The following is a 22015-nucleotide window of genomic DNA, read 5'->3' on the forward strand; positions in this document are numbered from 1 at the left end:
CCCGGTGATCTCACTGATGAGTACGTCTGTATGAGTGAGTCTACATGCCTAGACTCCATATACAAGTTCTGCAAGGCTCACATATGTACAAGTTATTTTTTCCGCACGCTAGCTTTGCCGAAAAACAGGAGGATATGTGTTTACGCTCAAAAGTGGCACGATTATAAAGAGTAGCTTGAAGCTATGTCAAGATTAACTCAAACTTATTATTGAAAGTCACCATGGGATGGCTCTTTTTGAGAAGATCAACATGGATATGAAGATGGTCTAAAACGAAATTTGGATGCAAAAGTTATGACAAGTTCAGAGATGCTCATGTTGACACCAGATTAAAGAATGGCTTGAAACCCAATTAAGATTGCCTCAGATGGAAAAAGTTTCAACATTAAAGTTGTGCATCTCGCTGAAGCGGTTGATTTTGATATAAAAACATCTCAAACGAAGTTCGTATGCAAAAGTTAGAGCCAAAAATGCGCGTCTGTATCAGGATGGCCGGGCACTTCGGGAATAATCATCCAGGTTTTGGATTTCTCCGAGGATGGCCGGACACTCTGGGGATGTTCATCCGGGTTTTGGATTTCTCTGTTGTATACTTTGGAAAACAGGAGAAAACCCCCTCGAGATGGCTTATGATAAAAAAACGTTCAACATGAAAGTTGTTCGTCTCATCGAAACGGTCAAGATTGCTTTTGGGCCCGTTTCCATCCGAGGTCCTTTACTGCCACAAACGTGACCCGCAAGGTGCAGCCAGGTTGTAAACCGAACAGTTTTGGAAAGTTCGGATTCCGATGGACCCAAACTAGAGTTTTGAACGTGAATTCTAACATTTCCTTGCGCGGGAAGTCCATCCGCCTCTTATATACCTAAGGGATGACGGCCGATTGAACAACACACAATCGAACAAATCATCTACTAGTTTTTATCTGTTATCTTTTCTTCTTCCTTGTTCCTCGTTCTTCGTTCTTCTTGTTGCAGAGCGGCGAACCTCGACACCCTAGGAGCGATCAGGTCGACCTAGGGCAGCCCATAGCCACCGCGCACCCTGACGGGGTTCTCCCGGGCATGTGGGGTTTCGGGTCCTCAAAAGCACCCGCCGGATTGCCTGCGTACCGCGCTTTCGGCCGGTTCTCCTTTGACGTGAGCTGCGGTGCATCACCCCGGCGTCGAGGGTACACGGTGACGTGTTCGTGTGCGAACATCTCAGTGGATCACTATTGTGAAGACAATTCCCAACCCTGTCGGAGAGGAGGAAAAGATTTGCCCAAAAGCAAGAGAGTGCTAGGAAGGACGTCGAGCGTGCCATTGGTGTTTTGCAATATCGATGGGGCATCATTCGGTATCCTGCTAGGACTTGGAGCACCAAGAAGCTGTGGGAGGTGATGACTGTTTGTGTGATCATGCATAATATGATCGTAGAAGATGAGCGCCCGAAACATATCTACGATCAAGAGTTTCAGTTTCAGGGTGAGAATGTTGTGCCTGAGCATGGAGGAGCATCAACGTTTGAACAGTTCACCCAATTTCATCATGAAATGCGTGATTGGGAAAGTCACATGCAGCTGCAAAATGATTTGATTGATCATACGATGGGCTCATGTTGGGAACCAATAGATGTATCTTTTTTTCACATGTATTTCAGACTATTTAGTTTTTATTTGGCTTGTAAAAGTATGTGAAACTATTATTTAATTATGAAATTATGCTATTTTTTTATATGTTTGCTTCCAAAATAATGCAAAATGTGTGCATATTTATTGAAAAGGGACGGCCAGCCGGCCACGCCTACAAATATAGGTCGGCGGTTGGATACACTGCCGACCGAAATGATAAAAAATGCAAACACCGACTGATGGCTGATCTAAACGAATAAAATGCGGACAAAATCACCGTCGGTTGGGGTTGGCGCGTTGGAGTTGCTCTTTGCTGAGACAAATTCATCACGTGGCATTATGATTTTGCCATTGGCCTCAAATCTTTGCCGTAGGTTGACGCAAAGTGTCAAACTTGGCCCACCCGTCAGTTCCACTTGCTGACCTCCAGTCCTCCACCATGAATCGGGGATCCCCAATCTCGTGCCCCCGGAGCTCCCTCCCGGCGCCGCCGCCTCTTGCATCGGTGATCCCCAATCTCGTGCCTCCAGAGCTCCCTCCCAGCGCCGCTGCCTCTTGCCCTGCGCCCTCCCCTTCTCACCGTCTGATTCAGACGGGGAAGCACGGCTGCGTGAAGGAGGTCTGGATCTGACGCCCTGTGATCTCGCCGTCCCTGCCCGACAAGCAGCGGTGGCCGTCCCCATTCTCCGCAGCGGCCCGTCTGCCTCCCAGATCCGGCCGGCGCTGCCTGTCCACCGCGGCCAGACCAAGAAGACCGACCATGGGGCATTTGGAGAGGACGGGAAGCAAAAGGGTGGAAGGAGGACCAGTCAGGTACGCCAGGGCCATTTAGCCTTATATTGTTTGCTAGGTATTAATTATTTCAGAAGGTACCTTATATTTTTGCTTCAGTGCCTCTTCGATTCAAATGATTTTCATAGGATTTTCGGTGGATTACAATCCTTCAAATTTTTCATATGCCGGTGGTTTCATTCGTAGTATTGAATCCTATTGGGATTTTTCCTACATTCCATAGAAAATCTATCTAGCATCCACTCCAACTACATTCCACAGAAAATCTATCCAGCGTCCAATTCAATCTCTTGAAAAATATCATTTGTTTTTCCTGAGATGCAACCATACAAACTCAAATCCTGTAGGATTCAAATGGGCATGACATTCCAATCCTGTGTTTTTGCTATTTCTGCATTTTTACAATTCTGCAAATCAAAGAGGCCGCAACTGTGCAGTTTATAGAAAATGAAGTGTACGAGCAAACCCATAATTTGCAATTCAGATGCGAGGCTTGTTATTTTGTACTCGTGAAAAGTAAGTACATTCTTAATTGGGATTCAGTTTATAACAGAAAGTGGATCGAAAACCGCATAAGCAACAAAGGAAAAAAAAAGAAGAGTGGAATGGGTGCCCATGACAAGGCATAGTCCAGCTGGCGCATGCAAAGGTCACCACCACGAGTCACAAATAGATGTAGGGCGCTGTCGAAGGGTATCACAATACCAAGACCTTGCAAGTATCCCCACAATGTGATGTAGGAGCAAACACAATCAATGAGTACCATTGATATGACTACACGTTTTGCTACATGGGCATGATACTGGATCAATACAAGCTGTGAGACCACCGATAGGCATGAACCTTGACTGGAGCTCCCCCACATGCGACAACCGGAACAACTTGCAAGGTGGGGTCGATACCACATAGAGAACATGAAGCTCAAGGCAACACACTATTCACCATGGGAGAGATTTGAGATTGCACAACAACGAAGTGTCAACTTTGAAGGCACCAGATGATGGATAGAGGGAGTGTACGGATGGTGGCACGGGTGACACCAAAGTGTACCACTGGACCACAATTATAGCCACCAACATGGTATGAGAACCCATGACATGGCAAGGGCAGGGCCAACAAGACGAAGCCTTCAAGAAGGGGAACAACGTCCACAAAGGATGTCATCATTGAGCTTTGGCCTGGAGCACACACCGAGGAGTTGTATCTCCAAGACCACGCCTCCCAGGAGTGTTACAATGCTAGAAAGCACCGCCATGGTTGCCTGAAATGAGATCGAGCACAGTGTTTTCCAGGAGCACACACCACGATTCAGACCCAAACGCACCACCAAGGCACTCCATAGCACCAAGGGGTAGCCTTGGCAGAGCAAATCCACGCTGCACATCTTGAAGACCACTCCATGGAGGTATATGGGTTGACGCTACGGTGGTTGGCTCATACATAGGTCAACAGGGTTTTCTCTCGAAGCATGTATCAGATCCATCCTGACATGCCGAGGAGCCAAGCCTGAAGCACTCGCAACCTTGATTCAGGGGTTCAGGGCCACCCTAAGCCGAAGGTGGAGAGGATGGCATGGATAGCTGCAACACGCCGTGGGCCTCAGAGCGGGAGGTTGAGCGGAGAGTCGGAGTGCGTCCAACCTATGTTGGACTATGATGAGAGAGGTCGTGGTTTGACGAGTAGGCTCCACACCCAACCCCACACCGGAGCCCATGTGAGGCATCAACCGCCGGAGCCAAGGCCACGCGACGTAGATCGATGTCGTAGGATGGGGGCGTCCATCCAAGGAGAGGGTGGAAGGGAGGAGAGGGGGAAAGCGGGGGTGTGGGGTGCATCACTGCCATCGCCACCCCTGGTTGCAGGTGAAAATGACGGTGTACGTGTGCACTTTTTTGCTAGCGGCAGGGAGGCTAAGATTCCTTCGTATGATCATTTATGCTTCTTTCTAGATAGAAATTTTAAATTCTCCCATAAAAGAATTTGCCCTAAATGTTCGATGATCCAAAAAGAAACCTTAGAAAAACTCAAAAGATGCTGTCGGTACCATGTTATGAATAACACTTGCATTGATAGCATTATCTAGTGTAGAAAGGGACACATTATTTGGGCCATTTATATCCCTAGCGGAAGAGCTTGAGTTTGCGTTTACTATGGCCAAGTTCATGATTTGGAGAAGGAAAACCTTGCATCGAGGGTTTGGGCAATTGGGAGAAATAGCGCAGTCCGTTTCTTTTTAGTACAGGCGGTCGCTTATCTCGTGTGACTGTATATTAAATCATTGGGCAACATCATGAAAGAAAAGGAGAGATGTACAATTTGAGTCTTGTCTTTAATCATGTCTACATCAACAAAACAAGCCCATGTGGCGTCGTTAGGGCCTCAACCAAACCGTTTCACGTATAAGCCTGTAGGGGTGTTAATTGTCCGAACAAAAGATCCGGGAAAAAATGTTTATTACTGTATAGTTTAGGGGGTTAAATAGATCTAACCATGTTATGAACATAAACATAGGTAAAAAGCATGCGTAAAACATAGAACAAGAGAAGCCCATAAAAGGCTGAAAACTCTTAGAGCATCTCTACCAGATGATGCAAAATGGGGCAGCTGCCTAAAAAACCGTTTTATGGCATTTGGACCCAAAATGGTGCTCCAGCAGATGCCCTATCCCTATATTGTGCTGGAATTTTTTGGGGCAGTCCTCTTGTTCTCGAAATATACAACAATTGCGCAGTTGCCGCAAAACAAAAACCTCAGCCGCGCTTAGCTCAACCGCCGCGTGAACCCCCCTAGCCGCTTCCTCTGCCTTGCCGACGACGCTATCGAATACGGCCACCACCGCCACCGGAACCACCACCCCTTTTGTCGAATCGGCTGCTGCACCACCACGTTCTCCAAATCATCCGCCACACCACGCCATTTGGCCGCCACTGCCGCCAGATCCACCACCCTCATTCGTCTCAGTCGTCGACCACCGCCATCGCCGAGCTGAAGATGTTGCGCCGCGACGCCAAGCCGAGGAGCAGCATGGTCTTCCACTGCGTTTGGGTTTGTAGTCCCATGGCTACGCTGTCGATATCTTGTGCGATGGGATGCAACACTGGCTCAGGACCTTCAAGACAACAAAGCTCGCTGCGCGCATGTATGACGCCGTGGCCGCTGGCCAAAGTCGGAGCACACTTTCCCGAGTCATGAGCGAGAGGTGGCGGAGTTCATCGCTCCTGAATTGGGGATTGTGTTTCACGAGGAGAAGATGGCTGCCTCATCATGGAGCAGCAGACCGCCCATGAGAGTGATGTGGTGGCTATGGCGAGGTTCGCCGTGGAAAATCCGCACCTTGTGCAGGTGGAATATGAATTCTTTGCCAGTAGGGATGTGCAATGCAAGAAGGTTCTCAAGGAGGAGGATGAGGCTGGCCCCTCACGGGTGATCAAGCTTGAGTTGGACGACGACAAAGCCGACGATATTGACTTGAGACCTCTATCGTAGTAGTGATGATGAATATTGTATCTATCTTAGTACTGTTAGTTTAACTTTGAACAGTTAGAAGTTTGAAAATGTCGAAATATGCAATAATGTTGCCCTACTATGGCAGAAATTTTTCCGGTGACCTATTTTACATCGTCTGCTATGGTAGAATCTTTTTGGTGCCTTAAAACCTACTCTTTAGTGCCCTATTATTATATGTCATCCGTTGGAGATGCTCTTAGGCCAACTCCACCGCGCGACCCCATCCTATCCGGCCCCGTCCGTTTGGGGTAAAAGGGACAAATCGGGCGGCCCAACGCGCGGGAGCAAACGGACTTTTGTCCGTTTTGTGTCCGCTTTCGACCCATTCCCGGCCCAAGTTTGCGCCGATTTTGGGGTGAAACGGACATCGCGCGGACGGGCGGGACGCACACGCTTGTCCGCCCCTGGCCCGCCTGTCGGTGACAGAAAGCAAACTCTCCCGCGCCCCCTTTGCTGCCATTTCCCCCCAAAAGCCCCCCGCACAAAGCTCTAGGGGACGTACTGACGTACTATCGACAACTCATGTTGATATGCCTAACAACTACATCCACCATGAGACTCGATGCCAAGAATAATTTCTTTTGTGCCAATCAACTCATAGCCGATTTTTTGAACTAATGTGTTATAATTGTATTGTCCCCTGCATTGCCTTCCAGCAATCCCCAACCCTCGTGTGATCTTCCAGGCGTCATGGGCGAAACCACCTAACAGCAGCCCTCCACGTCCCATACCTTCTCACCGTTGTCGGAGGACACTGACAGGGCTCCTCGCATGACGTTTTTCCATCAGGTCCATTGGAAGGACGACCCTTTCCCCCGTCAATGATGGCGCCTCTCGGTACAGAGGTCCATGTGACGCATCATCGTGGTCGCGACCACCTTCTTTGCGGTGTAACAGCTTGTCGTGGATTAGTGGAACGACGACTCTTCCTCGACAGCGGATCCCGCCGATGTTGGGGCATGGCATGCTCTTCTCTTGCAACAAGGCATGCGACACCTTAGCCATGAATCTTGGCTTTATATCTGGACGCCATAGGCCTAGGGGTCTGTGGACTTGGTGGTCTCCTTCACTAGTGGTCATGTTGGCGGCAGTGGTGGGCATGGTAGAGCGGCTAGGTTCGATTTGGGGAAGGAGGGATGGGTCTGTCCGCGAAAGCTAGGCTTCGCTCGGTCGAAGCCAATGACGGTGGCGCCTGCGGATGTCGTTCCCTTGCTGAAGGTGTCTAGATGCAGTCCTTGGCTCCTCTCTCAGAATGCTTTAGCGGAAACCCTAGGTTCCGGTTTGCCCAGATCGAATGATGGCGGTGCTCGGCGTCTATGTTCCTCCTTGTGGGCATTATATTGGAGCTTGGCCTGGTTGGCGAGTCCGTGGTTGGTTGTGATTTCACTGGTTGCTTGCGTGATGGCGGGTGGCGGTGATCATCGCTATGTTGCGGCATGGCTGCGGTGGTGCACGGTTGCAGTGCCGACGATGCTGGCTGGCGGATCATGCATGTTCACCGGAGTTTGTGGCGGCTTACTGTGGCCCTAGCTGTGTTGTGACAACTAGTGGTGTATTGTGGGGGCCATTAGCCATTCCCAGATTTACTAATGGCAATCACTTGCATCGAAGGCATGTGATTGCTGGAGCATCTCCTACATGGGACTTTCGCGGTATCGACTCCTCTTGCCAGTTTGATTTGCGACCAATGTCACGTGATGTGACATATTATTGGCCTCGTAGAAGAAAAGCTACCCATGAAAAAACTCATGGAGAGGCAAAGAGAAGCCTCACACCAAGAAAGGGGCTAGGAATACCCGGTCGTCCGGGCTTGGCGCTGGCACGATCTGCTCCCGCAGCGGTGAACACTAGTGAACTTCCATTTGCTTCAGGAAGAAGCAGTAGTCGGCGAGCTTTGTCAGTTGATCCTGTGTCGACGATGTTATGTCGCCGACGAAGTGACCCATTTCCCTTTTGTGTCGTTGGCGGCGCCCTTGCTAGTGGCACCCTTCTTGCTGGTAGCACCCTTGGTGGTTGCGCTGCCTCCTCTCCTTCGGCTTGAACCTCTGCGCGCCATCGGGTGTGTCTGGCTTCAACTTGTCTAATAGAGGGAGGGGAGAAAAGCTTGATGCGAGCAGCTTTGTTTGCAAAGGCGGAGTGAGCACACGAGCAAGACGAAGATGGGCGAAAGTGAGAGAAGTGTACCATTCCATGCTGCTGTTCCCGTTTTATATAGCTCAAAGGAAATCCAAATGGCGCCCCGTGCGCCGTGATGTGTGGCCACGTTTCTCTTTAGAAACCACCCACCACTCACACACCTTGCGCGGATATTAAGGCATGATGATGACGGTGCGGGAATCCAAGTTAGCTTTTTGTTATCTGTGCTTAGGCCCGCTTTGAATCGTCGGTTCATTCAGTTAGGTTCTCATTTTCCTGTTGATGCATTCAGTAATCTAAGGCATAACACAATTGCAAAATCCTCTTCAAAGCAGGTTACATGAATTGTAACCATCAAATTCTTCTGAACGGTGAAACAAAAAGATTACAACTCACAATCATACTTAGCACAATCAAGTTATTGTACACAATTACTTATTCATGAGGTTTACCCATCAGATTTGAGAAAAATAGCCACCCAATCAGCTCTGATTCTGCATTTCGCAGTTGGAAAAAAGGCAAGTAGCTATATCTCTTAACATGTACAGATTCATGTCTGTTGGAATGTCAGAACTTGCTTACCTCTTCTGGAAATTAAGTTTCTCAATGGACAACGAAAACAAGATTATCAACACAAAAGGAAAGGCAACGAGGACAGTTGCTACTATGCTCAACTTGTCTTGATGAAACCCAAAATAGTCATTCAAGAAGATTGAAACTGATTTAGTTTCTCCAAATGCTTTCACCTCTTTTTCTATGTTTCCGTATTGTGATGTCAAGAGGGCATTGAGTGCCCAAGATGTAGGAGTGAGATAGTAGAGCCAAGTCCACCACTTTGGGATTTGCTGCAACGTGAATTGAAAATGCATATTAGTGCTTTCCTCTATTCAGGATTCTTCCCTAACAATTGAACAGAACATGATTATTCTATTGAACAATGCTGGAATAATTATCAATTTCCAACATAGAAAATAGAAATGAAAGTATTAATGATGAAACTGAAGATGGTATGTCTGTAACTATTATGATGTTAAACTAACATTGGAGTGGTTCTGTGTATCGTCATCCAGTGATGCCTTATAGTTGCGGTTGGTCCTTGTATTGTTTTGACATATTACTACTTAAATATTCCCAAAACTAAGATCTATCAGGAGGATAGATCGGTTGATCGACCACAAAAATTAAGCAATCAGTAAAATTGAGGATCTGGGGCAGAAGGAAAAAAAGGTGTCATGGTGGGGAAGTTGCAAAGGTGAATATTGACAAAAAAAAGATAAAGAAATGTTTACCAGGATAAAAACCCTAAAACCTAATTTGATACCTTTGTAAGGCAGAATGCATTAATAGGATGCCTATAAGGGTAACCTAGATCTAGAACAATAGGAGACTTCTTTTTTTTTTGCGGGGGAATAGGAGACTTCTACACGAACATGAACTCTGGAATAAAGTAAAGCCCAAAAGCCCATAATGCCCTATTAGACCTTTATTAGTTCCATAATATTATTACTTAATTACACTACAAAATCTCGTCAATTACAATTTCTCATTTAGGTTGTTATTTTATTAGTTGGTATATATTCAAGGTGGGCAGCCATATTTTTGCTAACAAAAAGAAGTGCCAGTTACATCTTGGAGAGTCTAAAAGTTTACGATATTGGGAGGAGATAAAGACTTACAGGTGCAGGTAAAATAAATCCTGAGAATAGTGTTTGCATGGTGTTGAAAAATGAAGCCAGTATGGTAGCTACTTGAACATTGGGGGTTATTGAAACAAGAAGCAACCCAACATAAACATAGGAGAGAATTGAACAAAATGTAGTGTAGAAGAACCATAGGAATTTGTGTGCTGTCCAATAATAACCAGTTGACGGATAGACAATTAACGTATACAGTACCACTTGGATAAATACATAGGGTATCTCAATGAAAGCCTGTAAAAGGTGAATAAATATGAGCATCAGCGTCAATGTATATTTTACTTCTCTTACAAGCTTGTGATCATTTTCTGACCTGTGCGAATGAATATGACCAAGATGAATACATTCCTGCAAATTTCTCACGATACATTACAATACGCTCAGTCGTACTGAATGGTATGATTGTCTGATCATTATAAGCGCCTATGGTTGTGAAACCCAAATACATTGCACCAAAAACACTGAGCATGTCCTGCTCGTTGTTTCTTAGAAGAGATAAGAGAAAGTTAGAATAATTTTGCAATGAGTCTGTGAAGTCAACTGATGTGCAATGTTGTGGATAACGAAGGAGTGGACTTACAATACTTTTGCATGCTTCCAGAACAATACTCCGTAGATCAGGGCAGATATGACAGTCATCATAATGCGCCTCAAGTTATACTGAGGACTTCTCCAGTAAGTTATGTTTTGTTTCCACAAGCAAGCTTTAAGTTGAATCCAGCCATTCTGTGCAAAACTATGGGAGAAACATAGATTTTCTGAATTTGGTAATGGGATACTTAGCTGCTCCACTAGATCTTCAGCTTCTCTGCAGAAAAGTAACTTTAATTCTTCGAAACTTCAAATGGAGGTATTTTGTTTGGCTAAATTTTTTGCTACTCCCTCCGTTCACTTTTATAAGTCGTTTCAGACAAGTAAAATTAAGCTGTTTTGCACAATGTCTGAAATATCTACAAAGCCTTATAAAAGTGAGCAGAGGGAGTAGATGAATTTTATTTTGCTTAAGCTATTCATATATGTTGTCTTTTGCTCGATATTCTAACTAAATCCACAAGATATGTACCTATGCAGTGACGACTCTTCATACAAAACTGCAAAGTCCATGTTGTGTTGAACCTCCATTGATGTCGATGTTACATCCATCATCCAGGTAGCTGGATTGCAGTTACTCTTTATTTTTGGGACTCCAGAAATTTTCTATCAAGTGGACAAGCAAAAATCAATCTATTAGAATCAAAGGACACATGTCACAAATATGGCAGAGCCATGCCACAACCGTGCTTCCTCTCTGAAAACACTGAAACACATACATAGATATGCAAACAAAGTTCTTCAGTATGTTTTTAGTTTCCCTTGCCAATCTGCACGTTTATTATCACATTTGTTTTTAAGTTCAACATGTGAAATGCATATGATCACATCAAAATTTTGATTAACCTATATATTTCATGTGAATTGTTAGCCAAGTTACATATTGAACACAAATGACTGCTATAGTTGACTTAAGTGTTTTGGCCATGGCATGTTGAACATTTGAGCACTGGTTTTGGGGTTTGTAACTTTGGAACTCTCACGTTTAATGTCCCAATTCCAGAAAAAACAGGGAAAATGAATAATCAAGAAAAGGCAGATACATTTGTCGAAATATGTTCAAGAAACTTGCCTCAAAGTACTCAATCACTTTGCAGGAGCGCTCTCCTATTGGTCCATTGTAGATTGTTTTCCCACCGGTTTTCATTAATATGAGCTGCAAGAAAATTTACCACATGCATTATAGGCAACTTTTGACTACAACTAGCCCTGTAATAAAGAAAATATATACCCTTTTGTTATTGTATAAACAGAGAAGTAGCAAATATAAACTGTCCGTAGTCACGTCGATTTGTGATAAACATATAGATCTGAGATTTTACGAATTTCCTATACTATACCAATTTCTATTTGTTACACTATTTCCGCTCAAAGTGGTCGGACCCTTCCCCAGACCCTGCGCAAGCGGGAGCTACATGCACTGGGGCTGCCCTTTTTTTACACTATTTTCGCTCACGTACCGTATTAATGGGCGAACAACCCAACCCTTGGAACCACCTACAGCTATGTGGTATGGGTCAGCAACGACCCCAGTCGAATTATTTGGGCCTACTCATTTTATTAACCAAAGAGATACGACTTTGGGCTAAGGAATTCATTATAGGAATGTTTCTGATAGAAATGGTTTGCTTTTGCACATTCAGGAAACCAAAAAATATTCTATTCGGTGACTTTGCAGTATAAGCCCTCAAAATTGTTTTAGTTCTGTATTCAAGCCCAGTAAGTCCAAATTTTGGCGATGCGATGACAAATTTGTGTCAGTGTGGACACTTAGTTCAAATAAGAGATAAAAATTAACTGACATTGAACACATAGACGTTCAAATAATTAAGAGATCAAAACATGTCATTGTATGTTTATACTTTATTCTTCATGCGGACTGATATAGTGGGGTTGTTTTTATACCCAAAGTCCAAATGTTTAAGGTAAGAAAAGTTCTCCCGAAACAGAAAATTGATGGTAGATGCTCCCTCTGTCACAAAATGTAAGGCGTTTTTTGACACTATGATAATGTCAAAAAGCGTCTTATATTTTTACACAGAGGGAGTAGTAAATACTCCGAAGGGGAGCCTTGGCGCAGTGGTAAAGCTGCTGCCTTGTGACCATGAGGTCACGGGTTCAAGTCCTGGAAACAGCCTCTTACAGAAATGTAGGGAAAGGCTGCGTACTATAGATCCAAAGTGGTCGGACCCTTTCACGGAACCTGCGCAGGGCTGCCTTAGGGAGTATATCCGTCTCAAAATAAGTGTCAGTACAAAGTTGAGACACTTATTTTGGGACGGAGGGAGTAGTTGTTAAGCATCTTACTATAATTTAGATCCAATCCTACTTAGCTCAAATCAATGTTTATATCTATATTATTCAAAGGGTCAAAAAATGTCTTACATTTTGAGACAGAGGGAGTAGCAAATACTCCCTCCGTTCTTAAATACAAGTCTTTGTAGGGATTTCATCAGGTGGACTACATACGGAGCAAAATGAATGAATCTAAACTTAAAATGCATCTATATACATCCGTATGTGGTTCATAGTGGAATCTCTACAAAGACTTACATTTAGGAACGGAGGGAGTAGTTGTTAAGCGTCTTACTATAATTTAGATACCAATCCTACTTAGCTCAAATCAATGTTTATTCATAGATATATTATTCAAAGGGGTCTGATTAGGTATTTTCAGTATAAAATGCTGGATCTAACAAAACCAAATAAGAGAAGGTTTCATATAAGCAAAGTCTAAGTTGAAGGGTTTTGTTGCACATAATTGATCATTTGAGGGGACAAAAGTGCAATTTGAGGTCTAGGTTGTGCAAAGTGAAATCTTGACAGGCTTATATTGCAAATTTTGATCCTATTATTTCCTATCATTATTATTTACTAGAAAGGCATGAACAAAAGACATGTGTTTTAAATTTTGGGTAACTAATAATGTACTACATCTGTAACTAAATATAAGACATTTTTGCAGTTCAATTTGAACTGCAAAAACGTCTCATATTTGGTTACAGAGGCAGTGCATCTTAAGCTTAGCCCAGCTCTGCTGAAGGCAAGAGCTTTATTTAATCCCAATAGTTTTGAAACTAGACATATTTGATGTTTCCAGAAAAAATAAATTGTGTTGATCGTGCTTGATATATATAATAAAAATTTATTTGTGTTGATTGTGTTTAATATACTAATATATTTGGAAAGTTAAATTACCTCATCAAATGCCTCAAAAATTTCAGTGCTCGGCTGATGGATTGTACAGACTACTGTCCTTCCTGTTTCACAAATATTTTTGACTGCACGAATAACAATGGCTGCTGACCTTGTATCTAAACCTGTTGTTGGTTCATCCATTAGTATGATTGATGGGTTTGAAACAAGCTCGACTGCAATCGTTAGCCTCTTTCTCTGCTCCATGGACAATCCATTTTTCTGTGGTGACCCCACTAAGACATCTTTTATTTGATCTAGTTCAACAGTTTCAAGGACTTCAGCAACAAATTTCTATGAGAGGAAAAAGAAGAATATTGTTAGTTTCTTAGGTAAGCCTCTTGTTTATCCATCTAGTGCTATGCTTATTAAATTCGATATATCTCTGAGACTGATGACATACAGATCTTGTTTGTTTGTCGACATGAGAAGGCAGACGAAGCCACGCAGAATAAGTTACAGACTCTTCAACTGTAAGCTGTGGGGAATGTATGTCGACTTGTTCGCAGTAACCCAAGATTCTGACAAATGTTTCCTGCACCTTGGGATATCCACCTATTCTTATGTCCCCTTCAATATAACCTCCTGTTTTCCTTCCTGCTAATACATCTAGTAGAGTTGTCTTCCCAGCTCCACTAACACCCATTAGTGCAGAAAGAACACCGGGACGTAAAGCTCCAGTTATGTTATTAAGCAGTCGAAGTCTTCTTGTTGGATAGCCTTGTTTCAGCATTTCCTACAAGAGAGTACATTTCTTACGTACCTCCATCATCAAATACGAACCAGGCAAGAAATATAAAAAACTACAAAGCAAATGTATAGGGGGCTTGCTTAATTACCGGTGGGGTATCAATGTAGTAGTTCAGATTGTGGAATGTAATTGGAAGATGCATAGTTGGTATAGTCATCTTTGCTGCAATAAGATGAATGCATTGAAGAATCATGCACTTTTATGGGACCTTCATATTTGTTACTATTAATTACTATTGAGATGTTTATGTCTTTACCTTTGGAAATATTTGATTGATCATCAGATTCATTTTGAATAGTGGAATCTTTTTCCTGCTGTTGACATAAGCTCTTTGTAGGCCTGCTTCCATGATATTCTTCTGTAGCTGAAATTGGCAAAATTATAGTAGGATTCTAAAGTAAGTAACATTCATGTATAAAGTCTAATTAACTGGTGCTCCATAGTGCCTCAGCACTATATTCCTGTATCCAGATCCATCGAGATATATTGCATGAAAATTTGTGAAGTCTAATTTATTCCAAGCAAGCTTGGATTCTAGGTACCTGTATGTATATAAAACTGCTATATGGATGAGTTTACCAAAAATATTTGGGATCGAGTAGATATTTAGAAATTATACCCAGCAATGACAACCAGTTATATCACCCCAAATAGGAATTCCCTAAATGCATTACACAAATTTGCTGTATTTCAAATCATGTTGCCTGGGCACCAGAGCCCAAGCCCAATATATATGCACTTTGTTCATTAGTAGCAAACTTACGTGTTCTGTAATCTAGTGCCAATCCAAAAGCGATATAAAATAAAAGAATAGATCCAAGCAAGGCTCCAAAGGATATCCAATAAAAATGCCAACTGTAATATAGGCCGTGATTAACCAGGATTTGGTTCCCAATTGTTATGTTTTGAATACTTTCCTGAAAATAATACAAGTAGCAATGATGTTAGATGCTTGACACCAGCTGATCACTCAATATTTTATTTGAAAAAAAAAATCATTTCACCTTCTGCCATCTTGGTGCCAAGAACTCGTTAATAACTATGCTGATTTCTGCATATGTCATTGGAGATATCCAAAATCCCCAGTTTAGCCATTCTGGCATGGAGGCTGGGACAATAAAGTAACAAATTTGTTCAGATTTGCTAGGCTTATAAGTTATATGCATTCAATGAGCAATGGTTATCTTACTCTTGGGAAGAATGAAGCCTCCGAATGTAAGGAATACTGTTAGAGCAAGAAAAAGGTAGAAGAAAGACACAATAGGTGTTTGGAAGTATGAAGCAATAAATCGATACTGCGAGGTGACTGAATGATGGAGAAGACAAAGTATCAGGAACTGGCAGAAGAACCTAGAAATGAATATAAATAAAATATGTTAGAGTTTCTCAATGTTTGTTCTTATCATTGTAAGCTTGAGAAATTTCCATATTTACCTTGAAACAGTAGGTGTATAACCAATACCATAATATGTGATAGATATCCATACAAGCGAATCCAGTATGGAAACAGGGACCTTTAGGACTGAAGCTGGTATTGCATATGCCCATGATGAATAGAAATAGTAGCTCTTTTGTTTGTAAAAACTTGGGAGTCTCCCAATCTGCATGCTCATCTCTGGTATGCCATTTAGCATAATCATGAAGATGGAAAAAAATAATGCTCCCATATAGTAATTTGCATGAGTGAAACTTATTGTCATGCGAGTTCGAAGGAATACAGACATTGTTACGAGTGCAATAATGGCAAGCTGCATCAAGGAGTAAATCTCAGTTTGGACTCATAATTTACTTTGTACAGGAAAGTGCCTCAGAATGAAGTGTAACCTGGCCTGTTTTGAAGACATAAACAAACATATTCCTTTTCATTAGGAGTGCTTCCCTTGCTCCACAGGCTTTGAACATTTCCAGTTTTCGTAGCGAATACTTATTGAATGCTAAAGCTTCCTTGCCGAACTGGCTTTTGGGAGGTACACTTTGTTCATGTAGTTTTCTCCCCCTGTGATTCTCCTTGAACATGCTTGATAATTCATGAGGTGAGATATATCTGTATGATTCATGTGGACCCAACCAGTACTGTTCTTGGTCCTTCCTGGACAAGATCTAATGATTTCAAATTAGAAAAAAAAAACTGGTTAACTGGTTTCATCAACATGCAAATCATCTCAGTTGCTGCAGTTATTTTTGTGATTGAGAACAATTACCTCTTGGAGAAAGTCAGCTGCCGCTTTTCTTTCTGGGCATTTGAACCCACACTCCTCAAAAAAATCGAGGGCTTCATTTCGAGGGCCATGGTAGATAATCTTCCCTTCTGCCATTAGTATGAGGTCATCGAAAAGATCAAATACCTCAGGTGTTGGTTGAAGAAGTGAAATAACCATCGTGTACTCGCTGATGTTTGTCAGTTGCTGGAAACAATTGATTATTTGAAAAGTGGTAGAGCTATCCAGACCATTTGATATTTCATCCATAAAGTATGCTTTTGCGGGTCCCACAATCATCTCGGCTGGTACAATTAGGTGAAAGATTATATACAAGGTGATCCGTTGTTGGTTAATGTATTTCCCATTGGCTTTACTATACCTGTGGTTAATCTTTTCTTCTGCCCCCCTGATATTCCTCTTCTCATTGCATCCCCAACCATCGTGTCTGCGCATGTCTCTAGCCCCATGATCTACAAATAAATCAGTAGTGTGATTCTGTTAGTATATTGTTCCTATCTGCCTTCAGCACCAAGTTATGCATAAACTTATATGTTTTGGCAAGAGTTACCTTCAAAATATAATCTGTCTGTAGGCTTCGCTCTGAAGCTTCAACTGCTACTACCTGCATTAGCCGCTTTACTTTTGAAAAACAGTTATGTGTAATTTGTAGAAACAGAAACAGAAGTGTTGACTGATGAAAAATGAAAAGCTAGCTTAGCTTTAATACAACCAAATATTATTCTGCTAGAGCAGTTCCAATATTCATTCGACGTTGAATTACCTTGTTCTTTGTAACTCAGATAAGCAGGTCTGCTTTTTTTTAATTGTAAAGTGAGAAAGGATAATGCCAGCCAATACATAGGAAACACGATTTTTTACCTTCATGTATAGATCGATGTCCGCATCAGGTATGATCCCAGCCACACTCTCCCTTGTGTTCACCTCCTTGAGTATTTCTTTGGGCAACCAAATTTAGTGAGCAACAAATGTTGTGATTATTTAAGAACTTATTTCTGATCATGAATTCTTGTGAGGACTGTCCAATAGACTTACTTGGTCTTCTTCCAACACCTTGGCACTGGGCTGAGAAGTCTAAAGTTTCCCTCACAGTCATCTCAGCTATGTGCAGATCATGTTGGTTGATATACACAGCTGTTTTCTCAGGTACAAATTCATGAAGTTCATAACAATTATAAGAGATATCCCCTGTTACCTGTAAAAGCTTGCATCGTTACATTCAGTTTGCCATTTTTTTCTTCTTTTGTTCATGATTTTGCAAAATTGTAGCTTTGAAACTAATTGTAGTGTCAATGGGTAAAGGGCATTTGTGCTGTTCTGCTCTGCTTTTCTGTGGTTGTATCTCTAAGCAGGAATACCTAGCAGGTACCCGTAATCTATTGTGTGCTGTTATTCGTTCCAGAATATAAAAGGTGCATCAGTGTTCGTGCAAGTCAAACTTATGTATGTTTGACCAAGATTATAGAATAAAATATTAACATCTGCAATATAAAATAAATAAAATATGAAAAATACTTTTCATGATAAATCTAATCATACAAATTCGGTATTGTAGATATTGATATTTTTTTCTAAAAAATTGGTCAAACATGAACATGGTTGCCTCTTCAAAAAACTAATACACGTTTTATTTTGGAACTGGGGGGTTGGATCTGAAAATAGTTTTCTCTGAAAGTACTTGGATCTGAAAATAATTAGAAGATGTTATTTATTAGTATTCAGCAGTCAGTATAAGTACTAGCTTCATGACGAACTACTCATTTGAGCCAGTAAATAGTGCCGGTTTCATACATGTGGAGACGATGCCAACAATTATATGTTTTGACATGTTTTGGAGACTATAGGTGGCTTTGCTGGGGAGTTGGGACATTTCAATTTGAGAACTCCAGCATCAGTTGGTGCTGTAAAAAAGCAACTTAAGTATACTGATATCCGTCGTTCAGTGCAAGGCATTCTTGAATTTCTGCCTTTGTCAGAGGTCGTTAACCATGTGCAACTAATGAAAACCATAGACTATGAGGTGATGGACAACTTTTGCTTTTGATGTGAGTAATGTTATTCTGTCAGTTGTCTGACACATTCAAATGACGACCTGGTGCTTACGGAAGCATCACAATGATGTATCCTTCAGTAGGGCTAGACCTAGCGTAGCACGGAGGTGACTTGCTGGGTTTCGCCCGTGCGGCAAAACTCCAGCTCCTCCTGCCTGGCGTGTAACCTTGGTTCAGGAGTTCCATGGTCCTTAGGGCTTGTAATCCTGAATGGCTGTTATTCCTTTCCTTTTAATGCATCGAGACACGCACAAACGATTTCTCGAACAAAAGAAAAATCTGTCAGTAGAATTGATTCTTTGTTTCGTACAGTCAAAAGTTTGGGGTTAGATTTTGGTAAATAGGCTTAATGGTAATATTGGCCATATTTTCTGCGAGGTAATCATGCTAATTTACTGGCACGTATCAAGCAGGCGCCCATCTTTGCCCGCCGCTTGTTCTAGCAGGACCAGTAGTTTGTTCACGCTGCTAGGGCATATACACAGTTAAAACTTAAAAAGATGGAACATGGGCCTGAGTTTTATATCCAATGCAAGGAAAATTTGTGGCGATTCTATACTACTCTGTTGCATATTGTTCATTTCAAGGGAATTACAGTTTCCTCTACAATATAGCGTGATCAAATTTAATCACAACAGTGCATCTCATTAAACTTCCAAATTTGACCATCGACGTATCTAATTGGTCTGTGAGATACATCTGATAGGTATCTTCCGCTGGAAGGCAAGGCTGTTCTCTCCCTCCCCTTTCTTCTCTCTAGCTTGCTCTCACTCTCCCCATGCAGTAGTAGGAAACCTAACGTAGGAATTGGATGAGAGCGCTGCCCTGAAGGTGACTCACCCTGCCGCCAGTGATCGCCTAGTTTAGGGGGATCCAGCGGATTGAGATTCTCTTTCCTGGCTGCCGAGGATGCCATGGAGGAGAGGGCAGCGGAGGTGTCATGTGTTGAATCTCATGATGCTGCTGGAGGTTGGGTCATATGCGCATGACGGTGGCTTTGTGTCACCGGTGGCTCGTTCCTGTCACCAGAAGACAGAGGAGATTGTGCAAGAGTTCTAGGCGGAAGTTCTTGATGTCGGTGTCATGGTTAGGGGACAAGAGCGCCGGCGTGTCCTCCGGCAGGCGCGGTGCCGAGGAGTAGTTGGGCACATGTATGTGTTGCGACGCTATGTACAGGGATTAAGGCAATTGCGTCGTCTCCTCTGTCAGCGTCAGCGTTGTTGCCCGTTCCGGTATCAGGATTTGGGAGCGCTGGCGTATGACCACGAGGGTCGTGACGTGTCCGAGTTAGAATTGGCAGTGCGACGGCGCCAGAATGGTGCTGCAAACACGAGCATGTGCGTGAGAACTTGCTGCTTGACAGCAGCAAGTTCGGAGCTGTCAAGAGGCGCGAGTTTATTGTTTGTGGGGTATTGATAAAAAAAATTAAGTTTGGTTCTTTGGCTATTCATGAATGATGTAGATTTCGACAAAAGATTGTAGCGGCCAGAGGACAGAGAGCTGTTTGCTGCGGTGTGCAGCCGGTTGAGATCTTAATTTTTTTTTCTTTTATTTGGCCAAGATTGTGTGATCTTGAGATCTTTATAGGAGCAGATGCAATCAGTGAAAACAAAGACATACATTTTTCTTTATTTATGAAAGGAAGACAGCATTTGTACCTTTAGAGATTTATCTAGTTTCCCGGCAAGAGCTCGCAACAGAGTGCTTTTGCCACATCCAGGAGGTCCCAGTAGAAGAGTCAATCTACAGAGATGGGAACACATGGAATCAGAACTAACCTTAATCTCTAAAGCGAGAACTACAGACACTCCTGAAACATGGCACACATATACCTGCAGGGTTTGATGATTCCACTGACATCTTCTAGAACGTTGGTTTTTGCTCTTTCCGTTTCGAAGCCTAGCAACTTCACGAGGCCCTGTAACTCAAATGAAAAACGGTTAAGTTAGTCAATACCATCCAACATATATCTGTGTCTTATCAGTTCCATTTTCATTGAGTTGGTTCAGAGGTTTCTTACCGAGAAGGCACCTTTGGTACTATTCCATAGAGACGGCAGGTGATTTCCTTTAGTAACTCTGCACTCTGCTTCCACAAACAGATTATTATACCTCACCTCTATTGCTGGCAACTTGACATCAACCCTGTGGACACGGATCACAGGAAAAAAAAACAGTTGCATAAACAGAGTCATAAACAGAGTCTAATCTTGCATAAACAGAGTCTAATCTGAAAACGTGCTGGCAACTTAGAACGGTGCTCTGAAAAAGAAAACGTGCCTGTCAATTCTTTCCTTTTGTCTGCGCAGAAAGCGGGGGTGGTCGTCTTCGAGGTTCTTTAGCAGGTTGTTGAAGAACTCACGCCTCTTGAGAGCTCCAAACTTGCTGCTGTCAAGCAGCATGTTCTCACTCACATGCTCGTTGTTTCCAGCACCATTCTGGCGCCGTCGCGATGCCAATTCCAACTCGGGCTCATCCGGGCGCTCGTCACTCGCGCAGGAGGCGAAATCTTGATGGTGGGATGATGGGTTGGTCTCTCTCGCGAGGCCCTCCATCTCAAGATGGGTGACTTAAATCGACGCCCTTTGCTATTGCATAGCCGTACTCCGAGCAGTCATGTTCTTCTCTTTAGAGTATATATATAAGGTTTTGGCGAGTACGTAGACATGCTTTCCCCCATAGGGAGACATCATCAGTCAGAAGAGTTTGAAAGACCAGTCATGTGTGGACTTCAACTTAACTATTGGCATGGAAATGCACATTTTGGAACACGCATGGAAGATGACAGCCGTAAACCGTGCATTATACGGTGCTTGTGACTTCTACCTCTGCCCTACTCCCCTGGTCTTCTATAAGGTCAGCCCCTATGATGAGTTCGTCGTATCTCTCGCAAGACTCCACGGTACTTTGGAATCGGAGACCTGATTTGGCTTATTTCGTGTTTTCTCTGTGACAGGAAAGAACCGCAAACTATCTCACTTGCGCACTTTCTTTAACTTGTAGATTGGACAAATGCCACTGTAGAACGGGACTTGGTAAAAAGAGTGAAGTGCATTTTTAGTCCCTCCACTTATGGCGAAGTGTGGTGCTTGTCCTTGAACTTCAGTTTGATGTAACCTTTGGAGTCGTCTCTCATCTCTTAGTACCGGGTAGATTCAGCCCTTGACAGTGGTATTCATCGGTCTTTTATGCCGCGGTTCTCTATGGATTAGAAGGGGAGTATCCGAAACGGAACAGGTTATGTTACACAGGGATTCACATGGATGGGGTTAATGGGGGCTGGGTGACAAGTCGTGGATCACCCATTCTACGGGAGGATAGAAACCACTCGTGGAATCTTCCCTATACTCCCTCAGCTGGTCGTTCTTGATGTTGCCCTCGCTCGTTTGGAAAGACTTCACGAGAGCTCTGCTTGGATGTGTGGACGTGGGACACTCAGTCGGTTGCACATCACCATCTTGGAACTT

The 22015-nt window shown here is 43.1% G+C and overlaps 1 protein-coding gene and 1 long non-coding RNA gene across 3 annotated transcripts; one reads left to right on the plus strand and one right to left on the minus strand.

Annotated features, from left to right (window-relative positions):
• Positions 1–2013: 2013 nt before the first annotated feature.
• On the plus strand, positions 2014–14099 carry LOC119287831. 2 transcript variants are annotated; one of them, XR_005140970.1, is made up of 5 exons: positions 2014–2423; positions 10344–10417; positions 10814–10892; positions 13790–13860; positions 13961–14099. It is a non-coding gene; the product is annotated as an uncharacterized LOC119287831 (long non-coding RNA). The 2 variants fall into 2 exon arrangements; XR_005140969.1 differs by having other exon boundaries at positions 10344–10892.
• LOC119287830 (ABC transporter G family member 50) lies at positions 8358–21178 on the minus strand. The gene is made up of 24 exons (XM_037567462.1): positions 20829–21178; positions 20570–20693; positions 20382–20467; positions 20208–20292; positions 17534–17693; positions 17360–17436; positions 17049–17102; positions 16860–16950; positions 16481–16782; positions 16104–16379; positions 15714–16027; positions 15469–15629; positions 15284–15387; positions 15043–15196; positions 14536–14643; positions 14368–14441; positions 13932–14264; positions 13532–13822; positions 11406–11489; positions 10806–10939; positions 10323–10550; positions 10056–10227; positions 9722–9976; positions 8358–8890 (listed from the first exon to the last, which is right to left on the minus strand). Exons 1-24 carry the CDS (start codon positions 21101–21103, stop codon positions 8624–8626), a joined length of 4209 nt encoding a protein of 1402 aa, XP_037423359.1. The 5' UTR covers positions 21104–21178; the 3' UTR covers positions 8358–8623.
• Between the last annotated feature and the right edge of the window lie 837 nt (positions 21179–22015).

The sequence above is a fragment of the Triticum dicoccoides genome, chromosome 4A (genome assembly GCF_002162155.2).
Source record: "Triticum dicoccoides isolate Atlit2015 ecotype Zavitan chromosome 4A, WEW_v2.0, whole genome shotgun sequence".
NCBI classification, from domain to species: Eukaryota; Viridiplantae; Streptophyta; class Magnoliopsida; order Poales; family Poaceae; genus Triticum; species Triticum dicoccoides.